Genomic DNA, 22,681 nt, shown 5'->3' on the forward strand with positions numbered 1-22,681 from the left:
CTTTGTGTAAATATCTGCCTATTTTTTATGGGGAGATATTTTCAAGGTTCAATTTTTATTTCCTTTCTAGTCTGGTGCTTTGTTTTCCCTTTGTTCCACCTAACGTTGTTAGATAGCTTATTCTAATTGGTAATTACTGGTGACGTGGTCAGATGGCCCACTAAGGTAGAATGAAGACTGTCTGCTGTGAGTGACACCTGATTTTCAGTTTTATTAAAGTCTGAACAAGCAGAAGGATTGAACAAGATGGAAATACTGAGACATGCAGACAGTCTCATGATTTGTCAGCACCCTTTGGGCACTGTTGAAAAGAGCAGACTCTCTTAGGGATGGAAGCTGCCACGTGGTAAAGGAGAAGGGCTAGGTCATGCAGCCGTGAAACAGATCTGTTTACTTAATACAGCTAACCTGCCAACTTGCCAGGCTTTCAGGAAGGTGTGATTTCACCTCACATCTAGGCCTGAGCAGGAAACTTTAAGACCTCATCCAACGTTCGGTAAGATTCACAGTACTTCTAAAAAGCAATGGGTACCATTTTATCTTGGATAGGGATGATGGAGTTCAGGTCTGTAAATGGCTGTAGACTTTTGCATTGCTTGTTTCCAAGCCACGGTTTTAGCTTTAATATTGAGTGCTGCTATTGTACGGTCTAGATGGGAAAATTTTGAGACAAGAACAGATAAGTTATTACTATTGGTATTTTAGTAATGTCTAGGGGTCAGCCAAGAAGGAGACCTCTGAGCAAGATTCTGTGCCTATAGATCCTGCTGCAAGGAGTTCAGAACTGGAGGGGGCTTAGAGGTAAATCCATGCAGAAGGAACAATAGGCAAATATCATGTGATTTACAAATAGAAAATATGGTGTGAAGTCAATTGGGATGGGAGAAAACAGTTAATCTGGAAAACAGCAAAGGAAAAGGGTATTGGGATTGAAAGGATAGAGAGAAGGGTTGCAGTGAACAGTTAGCACAGGGGAAGGTGTTCTCTTCCAACTTATATATGTGCTGTGGTCCTTGCATATATGCTTTGTGAAGCTCTCTGTGGTTGGGCTTCTATCTGCCACTGCCATCTTCTTCCCAAAGGCTCCTCTTGGAGAGGAGGTGAAGCTACAAAAGCATCACTGCCCAAAACTGGATCTCCCCTGCTTTTTAGGTTTTGAGGGTATTTGAGGAGGAAGGTCAAGGGTGTCACCAGCCAAGGCCTGTTTTTGCTTAGCTATCCTCTATGCTTCAATCTCTGCAGTTGCTTTCCTGATTCACAGCCTCCTGCCCTAATGTCCCCCCAAAGGCCCTCTAAAAATGGAGGCCTCTTCCAGTGACAGGGAGAGACCAAGTCTGCATGGGACTTGCGTGGTGTGGACAGGCTTGTGCAGGCCAACAGTATTTGATTTTCCTGAACTGTGAAATGTTCCATTATACGTGCAAACTCTTTCCTGAAGGCATCCACCTCTTGGTGGACTTCATCAGCTTGTCTGATCCAGTATGGTAATTTCTGTGTGTCTAAATTTCATGAAGACACGTCACATTCTGGGAGTGCTTTTTGTCGTTTCTAGGGATTTGCCCATCTGCCTCAGAGCTATTTGTGAGTTAAACTTTCCCCCTAGACACTGTTTTAATCATCAGGATTTGGAAGTCCTGTAAGAGAGGACTTTTGAAGGTGAAGTATTTTAGCAAGGGGCTAGAAAATGATTCACTGCTTAAGTATTCAAATTTAGGTAACTCACGTCTTTTTTCACATCATTTTTTATTTCCTTTCTAGCACTGAGTGTTTCTGAAGCAATGAAGTATTTTTTCAAGAGCACATAATATACAATTTGCTGTAGTTCTTATGGCATATTTCACCTTACTCTTGTAATTATCAGGATTTTTGCTTGAAAAGGAAGGCAAGATGGTACGTCACAATATTAAAAAAAAAAAAAATTACAGTGAGATATCTTCCAAATTATAGTTGGTAATGTGTGTGAAAACACGTTTTCATGGTTGTCCTTTTAGGCCCTGAGGAGTACCTTGGAGGACACATGGATGTGCTTCTTGAGAGCTTTGTAAAGAGCGTCCTACAGCTCTCCCATGCCGGTGCTGTGCCTAGATACGTGTTGATCCACAGTCGTACAGGAAATGAGAGTGAGGCATCTTCTGTCCTCTGTGAACTGACAGAGGAAGTGGCTGAACAAAGCAGGAGGAGAAAAATAGACTTACTATGTCAGAAATATGATTAAAACCAGCTAAGCAAAAAAAAAAAAAAAAAAAAGAGAGAGACTTACTTATCTTTTAGTTTGACAGATCCATCCTTCCAGCCTCATAGTTTTACTTATCCTGAGTTTCTGCTGAGATCCTGATGTGATTTATAGTGCTCTGTAATCCAAAAATGGATCTATATCCAGCATTAGAGGAGAAACAGTTTTCTTTTTTTGTGAATCAGAAAGAAACTTCTAGCTATAGCCAGACACCCGCGCGTATACTTCCACTTCAGTCATTTATAGATGTGGAACAATTATAAGAGGTGTGCAAATCGGCTCTGAATTTAAATGTTGTGACACGAGCTGTGACAACTCATACCAGACTTCACTGAACTTCCACAAGGTTAGCAGCAACAAAATGTAGGAGTCCTCCCCTTACTGTGGGGTGTTAGTGCCTTGCATCCTGGCAGCATCCTTTAAACTCTCCTGCCGTCCCCTGGGACCTGTGCCGCCTGGCGTGCGTGCTGGCCTCTTCTTTTGGGAGTTAGGTATTCTAGAAGTCTCTGCTGAGAAAAGTGAATGCAACTCGTAAATTTTTGTTAATGTTCTGTTACGGGAGTCAAAACACTACATATTCCTCTCAGAGGTTCAAATGCCAGCTAGGGTTACTTGTAACAAACTCTGGTTCCTTTGTAGAGTTATTTTTCCAATATTTGTCCAGCTGTCTCAACCAAAAATCAAAGTGAATTTCATACAGGTTCCATCAGGACATCTAGCCTACCTCGCCAGCTGGTTTGGGCCATCAGAAGCAGACAATCCTGGCAGAAGAGCAGTCATGCCTCGCAGGCTACATAGGATTTCCAAGCTTTTTTAATCAGCTTCAGAGCTCCACTGAAGCATTTCTTAATCCACATGAATATCGGACTTCACCAGGGGCAGAGGAGGTGAGGCTGATGGAGCTGGCAAGCATCTCTGGCTACAGGATTGACTCGTTGCAACGTGGCCATTTCCACCTTGCCCTTTTGCTGATATCTGAAAATGGCCATGTCAGCTCCTGTGCAGCGGCTATTTTTAGAGCTGGTATTTTGCATAGCAGGGAGATGAGGAGGCTGTGGTCTATCGTGATTTCTTTTGCTGCTTTGGCGCTACTTACCTATAGCCAAGAGGAAGCTGAGACACACATCACTACTTTGTAACTGTGCTTTGTGGTGCTTTTTCTTGTTTGCCCATAAAATCCAGGGAGCAGGTAATCTATCTAAAGGTTATTAAAATCTAAAGGGTTTAAAAAAAACAAGCCAAAATGAACAGCATGAAGGAGGATAACTGGAGGGAAAAAGCAAAACAGCCAAAAACTTCAAAACAGAATTGAATGAATCCTCTCAAATTTTTTGGCTGGTGGCACAAAAACCTTTCCAAGAGGGGAACCCAGCATAAAATCTGATTTTAAAGCTACAGATACCCTCAGAAGTGAATCTGTGCCATTGCAAAATTGGGTGAGATCCCAGGTTTGCTTTGGAATGACAAAGAGTTGACAGTATTGCTCCTCTGTAGGAATTTTTGGCTGACTGGACATCATCTCAGTTTTGTACCATATGAGATGCACGAAACAGCCACGCATCCCGCCTGCCAAGGCGTTTAATACCTTTGTGTGTTTGCACAGCGCGGTTGGCAGATAGCAGGTCAGGAAATAAGGGCATCGGTGGTGCTTCTGGAAATCGTTTTCAGCCACCTCCTTCTGCCCGGCCATTTGCGCGCAGGCGCGTGGAGCCCACGTTGGTGCCGCGTTTCGCCTTTCCGTCTGTCCGCGTGCCACCCCTGCCGTAGTCCTCTGGCCCTGGCTGCTAGTTGGCAGGGAACAAGCAGCAGGAAGGACCTCGGATAACTTTCAGCTTAGGCTCTCCCTGGCACTGTGCTAGTCCCTTGGCTCTGCTGAGGCCTTCTTCCCTCTATTTACATCTCTGCTCTCAGACCGAATTTGCTGGTGAAGTCATTGCTGCTTAGCACCAAAATGCAAATGCTCTTCTAACAGCATTTTTAATTGCACAGCATGGGCAGAGCAGTGTTTCCACCTGTACTTTCTGATTGCGGCCTTCAGCTCTTGCTTCCCTATGACTGGGAGGTCATGAATTGAAACGAATATCCAATGAAAGCATTATTGTTCCCATCTTTGCCCAAAGGTAATTGGAGCAATGCAAGGGGTTCGGAGCAAGTAAAAGAATGATCTACTTGAATTCAGTCAACTTTCTAAGGCAAATAGTGCTTTAAACACAAATTATTAAAGAAAGCAGCAGCTCTTTAATGAGAATTGTGCTTGTGTGTAGGAATGGAAAAATAAGCAGATTTCTGTAATTGCCAAGCCTAATTCTTAACTCTGCTGTGATCATAAGCCATACTGAGTGGCACTGGTGATCTCGAGAGGAGATTTATGTAATATGCACCTAAACCACAAGTCACATGGTTTTCTTTCCGTTTTCATACTTTTTGATTGCTCGGAGGGGAGAGTATGTTCTAGTTTCCTCAGTCATGCCGCAGTATTTAGCAATGCCTTTTTAAATGACCTTCCACAACATGTCTTTAAGACGGCTCATTCAGCAAAATCACAATGCCGGTTTTGTAGGATTCAGCGTCAGCTCAGCTTACGCGCCGTGCGGGGACCCGGGGTGCGGTTCGCAGATGGATAATAAAAGAATTCAGACTCTGGCAAATACAGTGGGGACCTTACCCCGGGGACGCAAGCAGGTATGTGTCTGTTTTTAACTTTCTGTAAGGCTCATTTGTGGCAGGAGACCTAATTGTTTATGTCTATTTGCAGGTGTAGGCGAAAACTAGAGTTTTCAAAGTGACTTTAAAGATTTACTCTGGAATCTAACAGGCCAGAGTCAACTCTTGCTTGATTTCAGTATGTAAGAGGGATTTCTGTAGCATGCATTTAGCCCAGCATGTTTTTTGGATTATAATGAAATCTTTAAAGCAACCGTAGCGTGGCAAGTTTCCTGAGATGAGTGTGCGTAAGAGGATTTCTACCTTTAGGGGACTTCTGAACACGAAGTGCTTTTGCAGCTGAGAGCCTGTCCAGGCTGTGTTTCTTCTCAATTTACAGCTGTGCTGTGAGTCAGAAGAAGTTCTTGTTATCTGAGTGTTTCTTTAAACTTGAATTTACTTCAGTATAGTGGCCTCTTTGGACTTTTATGTGCTCTGCCACTCTCACAGAAAGCACCTATCATGAGTTATTTCCATCTAGATTTTGAAGTATTTTGCTACAAGTAGCGTTGCTGGTTGGGTTGTCCCTTTTGCCTTTGCTTTTCATGCAGAAGGTGGTGAGTTTCTGCTGTTTGGATTCCAGCAAAACTCTCTCTTGCTGTTGCTATAAATTGTCAGCTAAGCAGTTCTGACTTCTGTCTATTTCTGTAACGGGAAGCAGCCTAAATAGAAAATGTTTGCAACACTTTATAAACAAATGATTATGAGAAAACTTGTACACAGTATTTATGCATTTAAGGCTTTGCTTTATGCAGTAGCAGAAGCGCACCTAATCCTTCTGTTTGTACAAGTCTAGGAAGGTAACGCAAAGCCGGCACCAGACAAAACTTGGGAATGCCATTGCTGAATTGCGTTTAGTAACAGCTGTTTGTGACAGAGGAACAGTTTGTGTGGTAATCATTCCTGGTTCAGAGGGAAGCTTACGATAATGGCTGTGACGTGACCACGTTTGTTAAAAATAAATTGCAACATATGTACGTCGGGCATGAGAACCACTCTGCGCGGAGGGCTTACCTAATCCACGCGTTCTGCAGAGGCTCATCAGCTTAAATTTATATACATCAGTAACTCTTTCACCTTACATGCAGTTTATTCTCATACATGTCAGCTCTTTCTCCTTTTCTCTCCCTATGTAAATGCACATTTATAAATGTTTATATAGGTGGTCACACTGCGGTATGATTTTATACTGCTGCAGCCTGAGGTGTGTTTTATTATATTGACTAACTCTACCAACGTATTAGTGATAATGTAGTTCCTCATTTGTAGTTCAGTGGGAAGACTCAATGTTTAGTACTGATCCTGGCTTTCTTCAGCGTCCTCTTTGGGCGCAGTTCTGCCTTGCCCCGAGCAGTCCCGGGTACTCGCTGTCGTGACCAGGCATGCACGCCCCGGGAATGCTCTGCAGCTGCCACAGGCGACTGCAGAAACGACTGTCTGCAGTTATCTCGGTGTGTGTGTGCGTCCTGCCTTTTCTGACAGCAATGAAAGGTGTTCAGTTTATAAATGCACGCAGGTTTTTAGGGGAAAAGTACCAAAGAAGTAAAGGTCTTAGCATAACAGAAACATGATTTTGGCACTGCCTAAATAATAGTTACAGTGTCAACTGAAAGGATGGCAATCCCTGGCCTTCAAAATCTTGGATGCTAATTTAGGATTTTGCAGAGTCCCCGCATGTTTGAAAGAAGCGTCAGATGCCTGAATCGTGCCTCTCTCCCTGTTAGAAGAGTGTAACTGCCCGCACACCCCTCAGGAGGAACCAGCACATCTGCCGTCCGTGGCGTAGGATCTGCTGAGCACAGAGCAGATGGCCCAGTCTGCGTGGCTCAGGTCCCTTATTTTCCATAGCGCACTGCAATAAAGCAAGGCTATTAGTAAAGAGGGAATATTCCAGCTCTTATTTGAAAGCAAAGGGCTGCCATGTTTTTTTTTTTTTTTTTTTTTTTGAAATTATGCAAAGTAAGGTAACAGGATTATAGACATTGCAAGGACCAATGTCTGCCTCAGATGCCCCATCAAAGGCAGGGATTTTCCTGAAGGCCATGCCTCTTGTCTTTCCATTTTCTAATGCCCTAAGAAATTAAATCTCCAGCCGTTCTTTGGGAAGAGTTCCCTGCTCCAAGCAGTTTTGCTGTCAGAAAGTTTTCTGGGGATGCAACTTCAAATTTTCCACTTGTACTTATGCTTTTCTCGCAGTAGCCTCTTTCGTCACCTTAGATAGCAGCTTCCTGCCTCAAGATCCTTCAAATAATACTGCTACAAGAATCTCTCAGCCAAGTTGCTTATGCTTACAGATTTCTCGCCTCTTTTGGAGTAGGTGTTCTCGAGTTTCTGAAAGCTGGTTGTGAAGATGTCAAATTATCACCTCCTGCACAAAAAAGCATTGCATTGCTTCATTTGATATTGGCTGATGGTAGCTCAGCTCCCAGTTTCTACCTTATTACAGGAAAGGTTGGATAGCCAGCAGGCAGCCAGTTTCTTCAAATGAAGTTTGAATCACTATTGTATTGCTGTTTTCCAGTGAGGATGCCTAAACATTTCGTGGAGGCGTACAACTGAAGCAATATCATGATATCACGATGTGCTCAGAGTACCCACTATTTTTTTTTCTCTGTAGTGTAGAACCTTTGAAGTGCTCCAATTTTATATATAAACAGTTTGGAAAAATGAAAGAGATTATGTATTGCATTTTCCAGGGTTTAGTTTCCCATGTAATAAAAGCAAACACAAATTCCCGCAACAACTGCCTCTTACGGGTTAATGTCATGCTTCACACAACAATTTCTCCCAGTTGATATTTGTCTTGCACCACTTCCAACAAAATGTCCTGCATGGGAGTTGATATCAAATCCGTTACTATACAAAATTACTCTTTAGTTCATTTGGAAAGGAACAGCAGAACTGAGGGACGGTACTGGGAAAATGTTTTCCTGAGTATACCTTTTCCGTGTCTCGTGTGGAATGGCAGGAATGCACAGAGAGCACTGGGCTGTTTGTTACTGACTGTCTACCTTTGCTTAACTGCCCTTGCTGTCGGCATTTAAATGGTGGCTTTCAAAATGATTGTGAATTGTCCTGCAGTCCTTTATTTAAGTTTAATTTTTCATTGGATATTTGTGGATTTAAAAACAGTAAAATTCTTTATTTCAAGTTCTATCCCATTTGTTTATAATTTCTTTGTACCATAACTACATCCATTTTAATAAACCTGCAGGTGGCTCAGCAAAATGGGAAATGCTTTCTTCTAATTCACCCCTGCTTGTTTGCCCTTTGGGTGGATAGTTGCACGGGTGCTTTTGTACTGTAGTCCCATGTAATCCATCAGGTTTCTGCAGCGCGGTTCTGAACTGAGCTGGGGGTGGTGCTGGGAGGAAAGGCAGGCTCCCAGTCCGTGAAGGGAGGCTCTTTATCTGGTCGTCTTTCTTCCAATGAAATGTCGAACTTGGGCCTTCCAGGAGCTGTGCGGGTTTCTAGAGGTGTAAATGAACTAAGGGAGAGGTTGTTTTAGTGCAGCCAAGCTCCAAACTTTCTGTTACTAAAGGACATAAACCACTATTGATCCAACAGCAGGCAGTGATGGCACAGTACGGAGATGGTGGGATGCACTGGCTCATCACGTCCCCTCAAACACCCTCTTCTTGCTCTCCCCACTGTTTCAGTACCCCGGGAGATGGGGCTGCAATAACAGCATGGCTCACATTTTTGAAAGCGTTGTTGTCCATCGATCGCAGTGAGAAGTTAGGAGGTGAGATATAAGTTTTACTGACCTGGGATGACCTTATCCCTCTGTCCGTGCTAGGTGCAGAGTGTCAGGGTGACGGTGATCCGACTGATGCCTTACTGAGCCCGTTAGGAGAGTTCAGCAGGGACATAAGCATTAGCCAAAGTGGGGAGAAGCACCAAGTATTGTTCATCTCATTCTCTTTGCATCTCCAGCCTTCTCACACAGCCCTCGGATCCCCCAGCAGCATGGCCAGCCCGTTCTCCTAAGGATGGAAGGTCTTGGGGGACAAACGTGTGAAGTGATCTGTTAAATGTGAGCTTGGCTGTCAGAGCTCCAGGCCCTGTGGTTTTCTCTGGCTTACTGGTTTTAGTTGTACACCTTGAAGAATCGTGAACCGACTGACCTTTTTGCTCTCTGATTTCTGATTCCAGCTTGCTTTAGTCAGATCCAGTTCCTTGGGTGACTCCTCTGGGCCACAAAGGTATGAAGATCTTCTTTTATAATAATCTCTGTTATTTACATTTTTCTGCAGACATTGAAGGGTAAATACCTAGAACAGATTTTCCTGTGAAGTGTGTGTCTTGCAAATATTACGGTTTAACAGCCCTAGTGGGAGAACGAAGCAAGGCAAAGAGTAGAAGTTGGCTGGTACCCAGTACCTGGGAAATACAGGTGACATTTTAAAATTTAGCTTGAATAAGGAAAGGGAAATGGACTGTAACGTTTGAGTGAATGTATACTGATAACACTGCTAGCACAGGCTGTGGCAACAAAGGGCATAGGATCATTTTCAATAGAAATAAAGAGTGCAAGAAATGTGGCACACTGGTGTTTTATATGCAATTCTGTATATTTTTCTTACAGACACGTAGTTGCTATCTTCAAAGAAGACAAAGAGACATTTGGGTTTGAAATTCAGGTAGGACTTAAATGATGAGTGGAGTCTTTTGAATATAAAATATGGCACAAACTCTTAAGTGTCACATCCTCAAAATTATCCTTGGTCAAAATTAGGTTAAGAATGCATTGGGCAGAGAAAGATATCTATCAGTTCATCATGAAGTTTGAAGTGCTTACAGTAATAACACAGAAATGTGATGCTTTTCAAATAATTTTTTCATAGGGAAGGTCACAAACCAGAATTTCTGATCTTGTCAGAAGCCAGAGCACTGAATTTAGGAGAAATTTTGTCTAAATCCTGATATGAAGCTTTTAATGGCAACATCCTCTCACCACCTTAAGTGCAGCCTTATTGTTATAAGACTGCTTTTAAATCCTCACTGTTATCACTCCTCCCACCCAGAACAAACAAAAATCTCAAAACCCAAAATGAAGATGGTGGTAGGATGTGAATGTTAAGTAGCACTATCTATTCCTGTTGAATTCCATTTGTAGACTCTGTATGTATTTAATGTAAAATGCTTTTCACGGTGCTTTTTTGCTGAATGGAGTTGTTAGAAGGTGTTTACGATTCCTGTGATAAGAGGTGCTATACAAACGTATCCTGCATTCCAGACAGACCTGGCTTCAGGGTCAGCGTTCTTCAGCCTTAATGTCTCTGTCTAACTCTTACAGGCAGTTTTCCAAAGCGTCGAAAGACAGCTTAGAATCCAGTGCCATAATTAAAGTATTGTGAATGCTTGAGTATTTTGTGAAAAATAACATACAAAACTATTTTCATATACATACAGGCCAAAAAACTCTCTCCAAAAAATACCTTATAGTAGTGTTTTACTATTGCTTTTAAAATAAACAGTTATGTAGTTTAGAAGTAGACATACGGTACTTGTATCTTTTTAATAAATAACTGCTAAGCTTGCCTTTTTTGAGTAAATCATAATAAATTCTCTGTTGCCTATAGAAGTCAGTAAATCATCAAATAGGAAAAAAAATCTGATTAGGAGAACTAATAATTATAGATTTTAGTTCTGTAGATTTTTCTCAGAGGTAAATCCTAGATCAGCAGGCCTGCTAAAATCTCCGTTTATAGCATTTGCAGGTACTATATCTGGATGCTATGAAACTTTTTCCTTTTCAGCAACACTGATACTATAAAATATGCTTGTGTCCATTTCCGCACTTTGATCGGATCACTATAAGAATAAAATTATGTCGTTTTCATGACTAGCTAGTTACAGAAAAAAATCACAGGACTCTTCCTAAATGACAGCTGGAATCAGCTGGAATCTGGTACATAATAGAGCTCTACCATTTCTTTGTGCATATGTATTCTTTATCTGTTGTCTATTTACAAAGACAGCATGATTGCAGCTTTACAAAATAGCTAATAGTGTGATATAAACAACATGGGTAACAGTAGTAGAATATATGAATAGCATATTTTGAAATATCCTTGAGGAAGCATTAGACATTTTAGCCAAGATATTAATCACTTTTACAAAAGAAAGAGCTGTTTCTGTCCTGCGACAGTGTGAAGCAGAACATTCCCACTGCTGCTTCTATTTTACTTACTATTCCTGCAGTGCATCTTCAAAGCATTTACCTATATCTGTGCACAAAGGGAAAATGCTTTTTTCAGTGATATTAGCATATTAGGAAAAGCTTAACTTTTTCAGATTTGATTCTGGGACTAATGAAGTGTGTAAGTGTTCAGCTCCTGAATGGTAGAGAGCTTTCAGAAGTGAAGATAATTGAGTCAATTACTGGGCTTTTGTATAAATTGACAGGGCAGATTTTCATTATATGTGACATTCTGATTAAAAATGGTTGTTCTTGGTATATTTCCTTCCTGAATGTACAGTCATTGTGAATATTTCACTAGAAAGTCTAGGCCACAAAAAGGCAGTATTTTTCCGGTATTAAGCATTAGCCATTATTTAGAAATTATAATTTCATTACTATAATTTACATTTAGGCAAACCAGAATAAGATGACGTGATACTCTAGGTCTACCACCCGCAGGGAGCTTATGAGAATTGCAGTGATTACTGAATGCCAGAGTTTCTCTCATTTTACTGATTCTTCTAGTACTTCTCATTGATGAAGTGGAGTTTGAAAGTAAGACTGATGTAATGCAGCTCCATATCTGCCTAGATGTTTGCAGCCCAGGGACTCAGAGTAGTATGTCTCTCCCCTCACTTTAGCCACCTGTAAGTTAGGTATCCACTCTTTAATAATCGCCTAATCTTCCACAGTCCATGAAGAGAGGAAGGTGAACAGACAAGGAAGTACATCCTACTTGTCTTAGGTAGACATTATTCATAATTTGGAGACATCTGCCTCTCCCTGGTGACTGTGGTGGGGACTTTAAGCTAGATGACTAGTTACCTCCTTTCAGGTGGCTGAAGTTAGGTGCGATGGATCCCATCCTGCTTGTCCAGTTAATGTCACTCAAGCTGGTCTAAACTTTCAGTAGGTGAGACCTCCTAGTTTGAAATAGGGAGAACAAAGCCAAGTGTGATATGCTGTTTTGAATGTACAGTGGTATGTCCTTCAAAATTCTCATGCTTCACTTGGCATTCTTAGTTCAGCTGAAAGTTTTACTCTTAGTCTAAGTCTGAAATCACTTTGGCAGGATAAACTCTGAAGTCATCCCACTCTTCATCCCTATTTGTTCCATGCTGACTGAGAAAATATGGGAATTTAACATGACTTCTTATATCTGAAGTAGATTTGGCTATCTTAGGTTTTCAGGAACTGCAGCTTCAGCCATCAATTTTGGTAGGAGAACGTGGTTAAATATTGATGTTTTCATAAAAACAAGTAGACATTTCCTGTCTTTGCAAGTATTACAGATCTGGTCAGGTTTCATTTCCCACTTTTGCATATTTTTAAATACATGTCAGAGCTGATAATCAGATGATGCATTTTACATAGAATTATTTAATGTATATTTAAATTTATACGTCAAGAATAAAAGGCACTTTTTTCAAGAGGGATGAGAGAGGCACATGTAGCTAATGAGTTCAAGAGACCAGAAGAGCAAAAGTAGGTTCAACTCTTCTTGCTCTTCAGTCATCTCGATTAACTGATTTATCTTGCAACATCTGATGACTTGCACACCTTTTACAATGAGTAGGAGCCAATCTTTTGAGAAGCCTGACTTGTACTCCACTACGTTGTGACTGGGAACCTGAAGTGTCATTCCGATTGTAGTATAAGCCAAAAAGTAATCCATGCTAATTGATGATATTCTTGACTGTAGTTACTAAGTTTTTGATAACGAATAACCAACTTGCTTTAAAACTACATTTTGCAAAAACAGTGTACAAGAATCTATCAGGCAGTCAATTTTAGTGTCTGCTGTTCTCTGTCATAAGAGTTCAATTTCTAATGGTTAAGTTATAAACTTTTGGTGTTCTCATTTTTATGGTAATATACCCTGCATATCACAGGCTTATCATTTAAAGCAGTGTAAAAGGACCATGAAATCAAATTAGGCTGTATGACAGTATTTTAATTTTTAAACTTTTTCATGGCTTTTATACTGGTGACATTGTCACTTTGGTATTTACAGACTATTAGATTTCCACACCAAAATGACTACTCTCAGGAGGTGTGCACTTGCGTCTGCAAAATTCAAGAAGAAAGTCCTGCCCATCTTTCTGGCCTTCAGATTGGTAACTATTGGTGTTTTCCTTCTGTGGGTAGCTTTATTTTGCTTTCCTTCCAGTTATTTTTACAGAGAATGTGTAAAGAATCCATATGCTGAAGATGCTCATTTTAGCCTGTATTTAACTTAACAGGTGATATCCTTGCCAGTATCAATGGAGTGAACACTGATGGTTTTAGTCACAAGCAAATAGTAGACCTGATAAAATCTTCAGGGAATTATTTAAGGTAGGCATCTGTTGTTCCAACTGTTTTTAGTTTAATAATCTCTCCCACTGGAAGCCAAGAAATCCTCTCTTGCTAACTGCTAGTCCCTATGCTGTCTCAGACGTAAAAGGTCAGATGTATTTTGGTTGTGTAGTGCCATGCTCTTACTTTAAAGTGAAACTTTAAGAAAGAGGGAGGAGGAAATCCTAGAGACACTGCGGAGAGAGGTAGCCAGAGCAGAGTTGTTCTTGGAACTGTGGCAGGGATGAAGCTGCAGGTTCTTCGAGGGCTCTTTGCATATACAACCCCCAGTGCATCCTGTCCCCGGGGCTGTGGTCTGGGGTTGAGTCCTCGGCTGTGTCTGTCGCAGAACGCGTGTAAAAACAGCTGGCCAAGAACGTTGCACTGCTCCTCCCTTCCTGCTTGGCTCTTGGATTCCCCTTCATCTATCTACTCATTTTTGGAAATTAGCCCTGTGTTTTATCCTCCTCTCTTTTTTTCTTGTCCACACCCTCATGTCTGGAAATTTCCAAAGCAGTTCGACTCATTTTACACAAATAATGCTGTTGCTCAAGACAGCCAATTGAAGAGAGTTAATAACTATACTGGGGTGTAGTGCAACCTTCCATAGGTCACGGAGCATTGCAGAAAGTACGCTCTTCTGGAGAGCAACTGGGCCGATGAGGCTATCTGTGCATCATCTAGGCATTTCTGCAGGGGAAATGTCAGCTGTAATAGCAGAACTGAAAACGTTTAAATAGCTTCTCTGTGCTTCAGTACTGAAAATATTTGTTCTTTACACAGATTAGAGACCGTCAATGGGGCCCTGTTTTTGAGAAAAATGGAACTTGAAACTAAGCTGCAGTTATTGAAGGTAATATAATTAATCTCTTTTCAAATGCAGGAGGTCTGTTCTGAATCAGTTGTTAGAAGCCTTAGACTGACGTTCCTGAAGCTGGATTTACCTGCAGGGAAGTGGGGATAGCTTGCTTACTGCCTTACCAACCCTCCCTATTGCTAGCACTAATCCCACAGGTTGTGGCACTCCTTCAGAGAGTGATTCTGGTATCTGTTTCAAAAGTTGTTATGTGCTAATAATGATGGGAGTGAGGACAGGGCTCGGACCTCACTGTGTGAGCAGATGCTCAGAGCCTGTTTGCTGGATGGAAAGTGCCACGCTGCATCGCTGAGTGCCTGCCGTGCCAGCGGGGGGAACAGGCTGCCGCGGTGCCGGGCACCAGCCTGGGGTTCCCACTGCCCGTCGGCCTGTCACCCGGGGCGATCCGGGACGCGTCCGTGAGAGATGCAAGAGAACACGTAGGGATTTCCTCTGCACGAGAATGCTGTGATGCTACAACAGTTTCGTGGAGTTTCAGCCTAGATAAGGCTCTCTAGTCTGACTCCAGTCTGTTGCAGACTGAGGGTTTATTCCACATTAAGACAAGATGCCAGTTAGGCTAACGCTGAAGAGCGGAGTGCTGCAGAGAGCAAGGCCTGTCCCTCTGCGGCGGCAGAGATACCAGGGCGTGGACCGCACCGCGTGCTGCCCGGGAGGGCTGGCCCAGGCCGCTGCTTTTCCTCCAGGCTGGCACTGGGAGAGGGGCTTTGTGAGTAAGAGACCTTTCCGCCCCATGTTTGGTGATTAGCTTGAGACCGTGAGCAAGAAAAATAAGACTAGGTATTTAAGGAGGGTGCACTGCTTCAGAACTCCCTTTGCCTCCTTTGGAGCCCCGTCTGCTCACATAACTGTCCATGGTCTTCGCTGTGTGGTTTAAAGCCCTGAAAAATGAAAATGAGTCGGACCCATTGGCTTCCTCCAGAGCTGCAAGTGTCATGAGCACACAGAAGGCAACGTGGGAAGTCCAGCTCTACCTGAAAACCCATCAGCAATCACACAGGCAACTCATAAATTTTAAATTTTAGGGCTGGAAGAGGTCCTCCCACAGAAACTTTGGGATTTTCCGTAGAAGTCAGTGGTTTTTTATGTCCTGCCAGAGGTTCTGAGCTTCCAGAGAGTTTTTTCCTGTCCAAATTTAGGGAAAAAAAGCTCAAATTTGGGAAAATTTAATAGGTTTCCTTTTGATTAGTTTAATAAAAAGTCATTTTGATAACTTTGATCTCTTTATAACTTTTGTCATATTAAGAATTAACTAACATTTTAAGTAAATAATAAGTTTAAACCTCATTTTGAAAATGTCAAAATGTGATATTTGGACAATTTTGAATACTTTTTTCCTGAAAATATAAAATATAAAAGATCAATGAGAACAGCCCTTTCCTGCAGACACCTTCATTTTGGCCACTTGTATTTTTCCAGGAAAAAGTACTCTGTTTAAAAATGTTCAACTAACCTGTCTATAAAGTACCTGCAAGATACTCTAACATATATCTCTGGTACTCTAACAATCTCTCTAAATATTTCTCTTCTAGCTATGCCCAGTTGGTAGGCCATCTTCTTTCTGTAAAAACAGAACAGTGTATTTTAATATATTCAGAAAAATCAAAGACCATCTTTCATAAGCAGAATTCAGAATCATTAAAGAAACCATGCTCACAACACCTCTGATTTATAAAATTTCTATTCTCCCTGATGAAGTCTGAGGCAACTGTGTTTTGGAACAAGACTTTTCAGCGCAGATGAAAGTCTTGGAGCTGAAAGTCTCTGGAGCTGCTCTCGGTATCGCTGCACACAACCATCTGGTTACCCTGCCGTGTGTAAAGGCCAGGGCTTTGCAAAGCCATTGCTGTCGAGCTGAGTGAGGGCTTTCTTTTTCTTATGGCAATTCTGTGCCAAAACCCTCCTCACAAGAGTGCAATACTTTTAAGAGTGCATTAAAATAAATCCAGCTAGACTGAGCCTCATGCCAAACGGGTTAGGCTTGTCAGGGCTGAGCAGTGGGAACAGGGTTTGCCATATGTGCTATTGCCCATAAAATATAAGTTCTGCCATGGGGGGAATTTTATTTTGAAGTACTTAGCTTGTTTAAATCAGTGTTTATTTAATTTGGTTTGCTGTATGAGAATACAGCACAGAAAGTTGTAACTTGCTGCACAACATTGATAACTTAGAAAACACAAATGTTAAGTGTGAGAGCTGGATAGTGAGGAAAGAATACTTAGGACACTGACTACAAAAGCAGCATTAGCTCAACGTCATTTCAGTCTAAAAGATGGGCGAGGATAATCTAAGAAGTACTGGGAGACCGTGGTGAGACTTACAGGGACTCAGTTTGCACCCCAAAACTCATTAAACCCACCTGGGTTATGGAGGATCCCTTTGGAAACAGCTGGAATGATTTTAGATGTTACTGCTCCATGGCTGACTGTTATTTTCTCTCTGCTGGAGGTAAAATTAACCAATAGGGTGTGGGATGCCCTCAGCTTTCCACAGCTGGAAATACTAAAATTTTGCTCTCCCACAGCTAGATCATCTGCCTGTTTCTTGGTCTCTCAGATGCTAGAAAGCTGTAGGAATGAAGAGTAAGTGAGGGCAGTGTAGATTTAGACGTGTAAGTGATGCAGGAGTGTGCCTCTCTACCCTCTCACTATGGAGGAGCTATGGCTTTTGTATGGCTTCGTATTTTAGACAAGTTTTCTTTAATTAAAGATTTAAGCTATAAAACAAACCAGTGAGGCAATAAGTAGGAAGCTTGAACATGTTTTGAAAATGCCAAGGAGCCTTAGAAGCAGGAAGGGTGGGTGTCTGCTCCTTCGGCGAGGAGCAGCAAGGGAAGCGCGGGCTCTGGGAGGCAGCTGGCTGCACGGGAAGCTACTGAGTTCACCGCCTGCCTTCGGTTCCCACATTTTCTGCTGACCTCCTCTCTGACCTGAAGCAAAGATACTTCTTCCTCTCCTTCTCTCTTCAGGCCTCTTTTTTTTTTTCTTTTTATCCCTAGAGAAGGGCTCTGTCCCTGCTAGGTGTAGCACTACTGGCAGTGGTGGTCTGGTGTTTGGCCTGGGAGAAGGTGCTTGCACGCGCGGTGCGGGGGGCACGGTCCTGCGGTGCGGGGGGCACGGTCCTGGCTGCCCCTTTGCGGGGGGGCACGGTCCTGGCTGCTCCTTTGCGGGGGGCTGAGCGCGGTAGGAGGTGGCGGGAGCGCTGCAGCCCCCGACCGTGCTGCTTGCGTCGTGCGGGGCTGCCGCGTGACCGCGACGCAGGGCGCTGGGGCGGTGACGAGAGGGCGATCGGGGCGGCTAAGCGTGCCGGCCGGCCGGACATCCAGTGCAGAAACAGCTAGAAACAAAGCAAGTGTCAGAGCCAGACAGTTCATCGCTGCCGTTAATGAGCAGCGGGTTGTTTCGCTGGCAGTCAGGAATGCCGCTGCAGATCGTTAGCCGTGCAGACCTGGATAAATTGTCTGATAGCTCTGTCGCGAAGAAAAGCCGTGGGAAATACCGACGTGTGAAGGAAACGCTGTCGAGCTGCTGTGCGTTGTGGTGGTCGTGCGCGTTCTGCGAGCAAAACACCCTGGCTGAAACACACGGGCTCGTCTGGTACGTGAAGCTGCTCGCTTTCCGTTTTCCTAATGCTTCTGGTCTTGTTCAGTGGGAATAGCCAGCGTTCCCAGCTGCCGCCCTCTCGCGTGCTTCCCTGGGCTACCTCCACCCAGGCCACGGCCCGTGCTCCCCGCCGAGCCTGTCGGGGCGGTCCCTTAGACCCCTTGCCGAAAGGACTGGTAACGCCGAGAGAAGCGAGCCGCTCCCCACCCCTTCCGGGCAGTGCATAACCCCAGCTCCGCTGTGCTGCACCCTCGGATTCCAAGCGGGGCGTTACTTAAAGAACAGCGGTTTCCCCGAGGTGCCAAACCTCTGCAACGAGAGTTGTTACAGAATAAAATGTGGGTGATGAGCTGGCCCTGCGCTTTCACGTTAACCTGGGTACAGTGGGAAGAACCTCATTTTGTTAAGAGATGTAAAAATGCCGTATATGTGATGCTTTGCTAAAGGGTGTGTTCAGTAGCTGCAACCTTGTGCAGCTGCAGCTGGGCACTAGCATGCTCATAAGCGCTAAGAATCGCTGCGTTTTGAGGTATCGTTCCATAGATGTGGCCTGTTCTTCAGACACAGTATGAACCACAGTACGCTGTAACGGTGAAGCGTGCTCCTTCTGCCCTCGTGATAGTCGCTGCAGCTGAATGGGCGTCTTGGCAGCAGCAAGCGGGTACGCATGCGTCAGTGATTTTGAAAGCCCAGCTGCTATTAAGGTTTAATTAGGTGGGAGAAGCCATAACTAGGTGATTGCTCTTTTGGTTGGATCTGGCTGGGAATAAAGAAGATTTTTGGACAACTTCCCAAAGATAACATTTCTGACTACAATTTCCCAGATTTAGTCAAATTATAAATTTCTAAAAAATCAGTTTATTCAACACTTTGCTTAGAGCTCATAAGAGCTAGCTTCTCCAGACTACCTTCCCCTTCACCTGCTCTGAGGGCAGTGTAGCACCTGTACATGACAAACGCAGTCCTGACTTTGGTCAGCAGCGAGCCTGCTACCAAACCGCGGTAGTTCTGCATACAGGTTCAGAGAGCAGAGCAGCAGCTAAAACGTAAGTTTTTTTCCAGGACTGAGTATGCTGCCCTGGAGGGGGTGGAAGCAGCCGTCAGCTGGTGTGCTCTCTGGCTGTAGTTACCCAAGTAACTGTGGCTGTGAAGTAGAGGGAAGTCTCAGACCTCCTTAAAAGCTACCCTTGCTCCCTTTTACAGGTGAGACTGCTTGAGTGCTGTTTGAGTGACTCTTGTGGGGAAGCTGGGAGTACAGCCATAACTCTAATGGGGCAAATGCTATCCGACTGACCTCTGTGCCTTTCCGAATCGACGCCCCAGACGTCTGCATTTGGCTATAACGTCTACAGTTCGCTAGAAAGTGATTCCTTAAGAAGAACAGATACGAAAAGGCTTATTTTATAGTGCTCTTGTGCTGTTTGGTAAATAGTGAGTGACAGGAAAAGACTCCGTTCACCCCCTCTTCGTGCTAGTGGATTGCTGCCTAGCCTGTGCCTCGGTGCCCAGGACTGCTGCTTCGGATTCTGCTCGCAGGGCACCCTTGTGCTTTGCCGCCCTGGGGCTGGGGTGGGGTTTTCCTTGCTTTGCTCGACTGTTCTGCAGTGTGGAAAAGGAGGAGGATGTGATAGAGTCCATATGAGCCTCGTCCTGTCAGTTCGAGCGCCTGAGTAGACGGTTTGCCAGCCTGTCTGACCGTGAGGTACGCTGAGTGCACGCGCGTTATTGAGGAAGTTCCTGCTGCAACTGTGCCAAGGCAAACTTCTAGCTTCGTTCTGAGCCGGCTGTGCCACTGCATATTTGTTGTATCAAAAGTTGACCTGCAACAGAGAAAGAATTGTTTATGCTCCTGAGCATTGGAGTGGTATATGTCGGTACTCACAAATATAGGGAAAAACCGCGTTACGTGTTCTTAATAGTGGTGCCAGGGCATTGGTAGCTGTGACGTCCCTGCACTGCTGCTGCGGGAACCAGGAGAAAAGGCCGGGGGGGCCCCGCTCGCGGCTGCTGCGCTGTGCAGCTGCAGACAGCTGCAGAAGGAGACCGGCTGTGCCGAGCTCTCAGATTAAAGCTGTTTTCTCAGTCTGGTCACTGAATGCGAGCTGCACGCTTTCCAGAATTCAGGCCTTCTACTTTTTCGAATTACATGTTTAAAGTACCTCAACCAAAGCACCCAGGAAAGTAATAGAATTACGTTTTCTGGAGGAAACTTGCTAAACTCCAGGAAAATTCTCTTTGTCCTGCTGGTAAAAACAGAGGCATACAACTGTTTTCTGTAGATGAACTGTATTTTTTAATATGCCGTTTTCTGTAAGAGTCTTACACTTCTGTGAAAGCGTGTCCATGACAAACAGCCCTCTTCATTCTTCACAGCAAACTCTGCAGCAAAAATGGGTGGAGCTCCGCTCTCTGCACTTACAGGAACAGCGTTTGCTGCACGGTGAGGCTTCGCTTCCGGCTCGGAAACCACGGGGCTGCTACGAGTCCTTCTGTGGAAAATCTGTCTGCTCAGTAAAAAGCCATTTTTTAATCTGATTTTAATTTGCTTTCTCTTTCCCCTGTTAATGAGGGGGCTGGGCTGGCCACTGGGGAAGTTTTCTTTCAGGGATGAATGAATTTGTATGCCGCTTGACTGATGCAGACCGAAGGGTCTTTTGCATCAGTTCTGCGAAAAGAGTTGATGTGGCTTGCAATTTTTTTTCCAATTCTTTTTTTCAGACTTAAAAACAAAACTAAACAAAAAACCTCTTGTTTGTGGGTTGCCCAGGAAACGACTTTAATTCTACATAGAGGGGGAAGTTAGAGGTAGGGAGCACTGCACGGTCGGGAAGCACAGCTCCCCATGAAGGACAAGAGGCCGCTGTCCGAGATGAGGTCCTGAGAGCGATACCCCCATATTCCACCCTGGTGTTACAAACGCTGTAGAGCTCTTGCTTGTACCCCCGGCTGGAAGAGATGTCACCGAATTGCAGTAAGAAAGACTGGGGGAAGGAGGAAATCTGTATGAGATAAAACTGGTGACATCAGCTAAGTAGACGGGGGAAAAAATATCAGCCTCATCTCTCTTCAATGTCATTTCAAGAAGGCTAGTGCTGAGCTGTAGATTGTCTTTGCTTAAATAGACTTCCCACCCTCTAACCTTGAACAAACTCCACTGTATAATGCTGTTCTCTGACATCTGTTTCTAGGGGAAGTGAATGACAACGTTCTCCTGAATGCTCTGGAGTTGGAAGAGTCCAATTTATTTGGTAGCTGTAACATGCCAGGACCGGTCTTTCCGGTTAAGCCTCGCTTCTCCAGCGAGAGCAGCTCTAAAAGCCGCCTGAGTTCGATGACGGTGGACAGTGAGGACAGCTTCTACCACACCAGTGCGTTTGATGATTCTGCCGCGGAGAGCCTGAGCCGTCAGTCGAGCATGGATGATGACTGCTTCTTCCCCAGGGACAGCGACGGCACTGCGGGGAGGTCTTCCCTGAGGAGGAACAGAAGCATCAGCCTGGCCAGCAGTGGGTCCATGTCCCCGCTGTGGGAGGGAAGCAGCTGCCCTAATAATTTTGGGACGCTCCCACGGAAAAGTAGGAGATCAAGCGTCCGAAAGCATCTTTTGAAATTCATTCCCGGCCTTCACCGAGCAGTGGAAGAGGAAGAAAGTCGGGTCTGACATCGTACGTGTCATCTTTGAGGTCTGGGCTCTGCAAGTAAGCCTGCGGTGTGGCCTGGGACTGAGTGCAGCACCTCAGCCAGAAACATAGCAGATATGTTTTTTCCACTCCTCACACAACCTTACAACATGACTGATGATATTTAAAATGCTCTGGTTTTTTTCTTAATTATTATTAATCACAACACACTGTGGACCTCTTCATTAACAAGAAAAATGGCTAACTCTGAAATGTGAAGAACCTTTGCAAAACTTTCTCAGCATATTTAGTATTAATAATAGTTTTTAACTGTATGCAAAAGTTATAGCTATTTATTTCCTGTTACTGAAGTCACAGTCTTCAAAGCTCTTTAATAAAGCAAGTGCTTCTACTAAAACCAGTGACAAAGTCCCATTAGAAACGGAATGGGTCACAGCATGTATGACAGAGAAACCCCAGAGAGCAGTATTTTGAAAAGAAGGGTGGTAATTGTGTGGGATTTACCGGGGTGTATCAGAGTGGGTCAGGAGCACACTTCTGAAGGGAGTCTCCCAGTTGTCCCCTCCTCCTTGTGCATCTGGCCACAGAGTGCATGAAACGGATGCCCCCAGATGAAACCCCACGGGAAGACGTGCTCCAGCCACGCGGGCGTTCGGCACGTGGCACCAGACTGGAGCTGGTCTGGAGGGACTCTTTGCCCTCAGGTACGTGCACAGCATCGCTGTCAGGCTCAGCGCCAGGCTCTTAGGGGAAGTTCATTATTCTTAGACACCGCTGTGGCTCGAAGACATTCTTGTTGCTTGTGTCAGAGAAAACTGTGAAGTCTGCAATTGGCTTTCCAGTCACTGAAGTGGAGATCAGTTTCCGTCAGTCGGCCATGGTTAAAAGATTAAAAGATATTCACAAAGTAAACTCTGGATTGTCACCAGTTTCTCTCTCTTAGTAACCATATAATAATCTATAGTTCCTGTTTTATCAGCTATGATCTGACCAGTTGCATATAGCTGATATCACACGTCATGGTAAGCCTTCATCAGTCCAGGAAATTTGGGATAGAAAGATTGCTCTTGAACATGTAGAAGAGTCCCCGAGCTCTTCTGC

At 44.0% G+C, this 22,681-nt stretch overlaps 1 protein-coding gene across 3 annotated transcripts in view; it reads left to right on the forward strand.

The window, feature by feature from the left end:
* CYTIP (cytohesin 1 interacting protein) overlaps positions 1-21,977 on the forward strand; it is a 36,249-nt gene extending 14,272 nt beyond the window's left edge. For 2 of the 3 annotated variants that reach the window (XM_064514527.1, XM_064514528.1), the window contains 7 exons: positions 9,092-9,141; positions 9,525-9,579; positions 13,138-13,240; positions 13,367-13,460; positions 14,244-14,313; positions 20,313-20,379; positions 21,128-21,977. In XM_064514527.1, the coding sequence (XP_064370597.1) occupies positions 9,092-9,141; positions 9,525-9,579; positions 13,138-13,240; positions 13,367-13,460; positions 14,244-14,313; positions 20,313-20,379; positions 21,128-21,600 (912 nt within the window). In that variant the 3' untranslated portion in view covers positions 21,601-21,977. Of the gene's footprint in view, positions 1-4,624; positions 4,916-9,091; positions 9,142-9,524; positions 9,580-13,137; positions 13,241-13,366; positions 13,461-14,243; positions 14,314-20,312; positions 20,380-21,127 lie in introns of those variants that run through there. The other variant, XM_026108800.2, reaches the window with a different exon arrangement.
* Positions 21,978-22,681: the final 704 nt, after the last annotated feature.

The sequence above is a fragment of the Dromaius novaehollandiae genome, chromosome 7 (assembly GCF_036370855.1).
Source record: "Dromaius novaehollandiae isolate bDroNov1 chromosome 7, bDroNov1.hap1, whole genome shotgun sequence".
NCBI lineage: Eukaryota > Metazoa > Chordata > Aves > Casuariiformes > Dromaiidae > Dromaius > Dromaius novaehollandiae.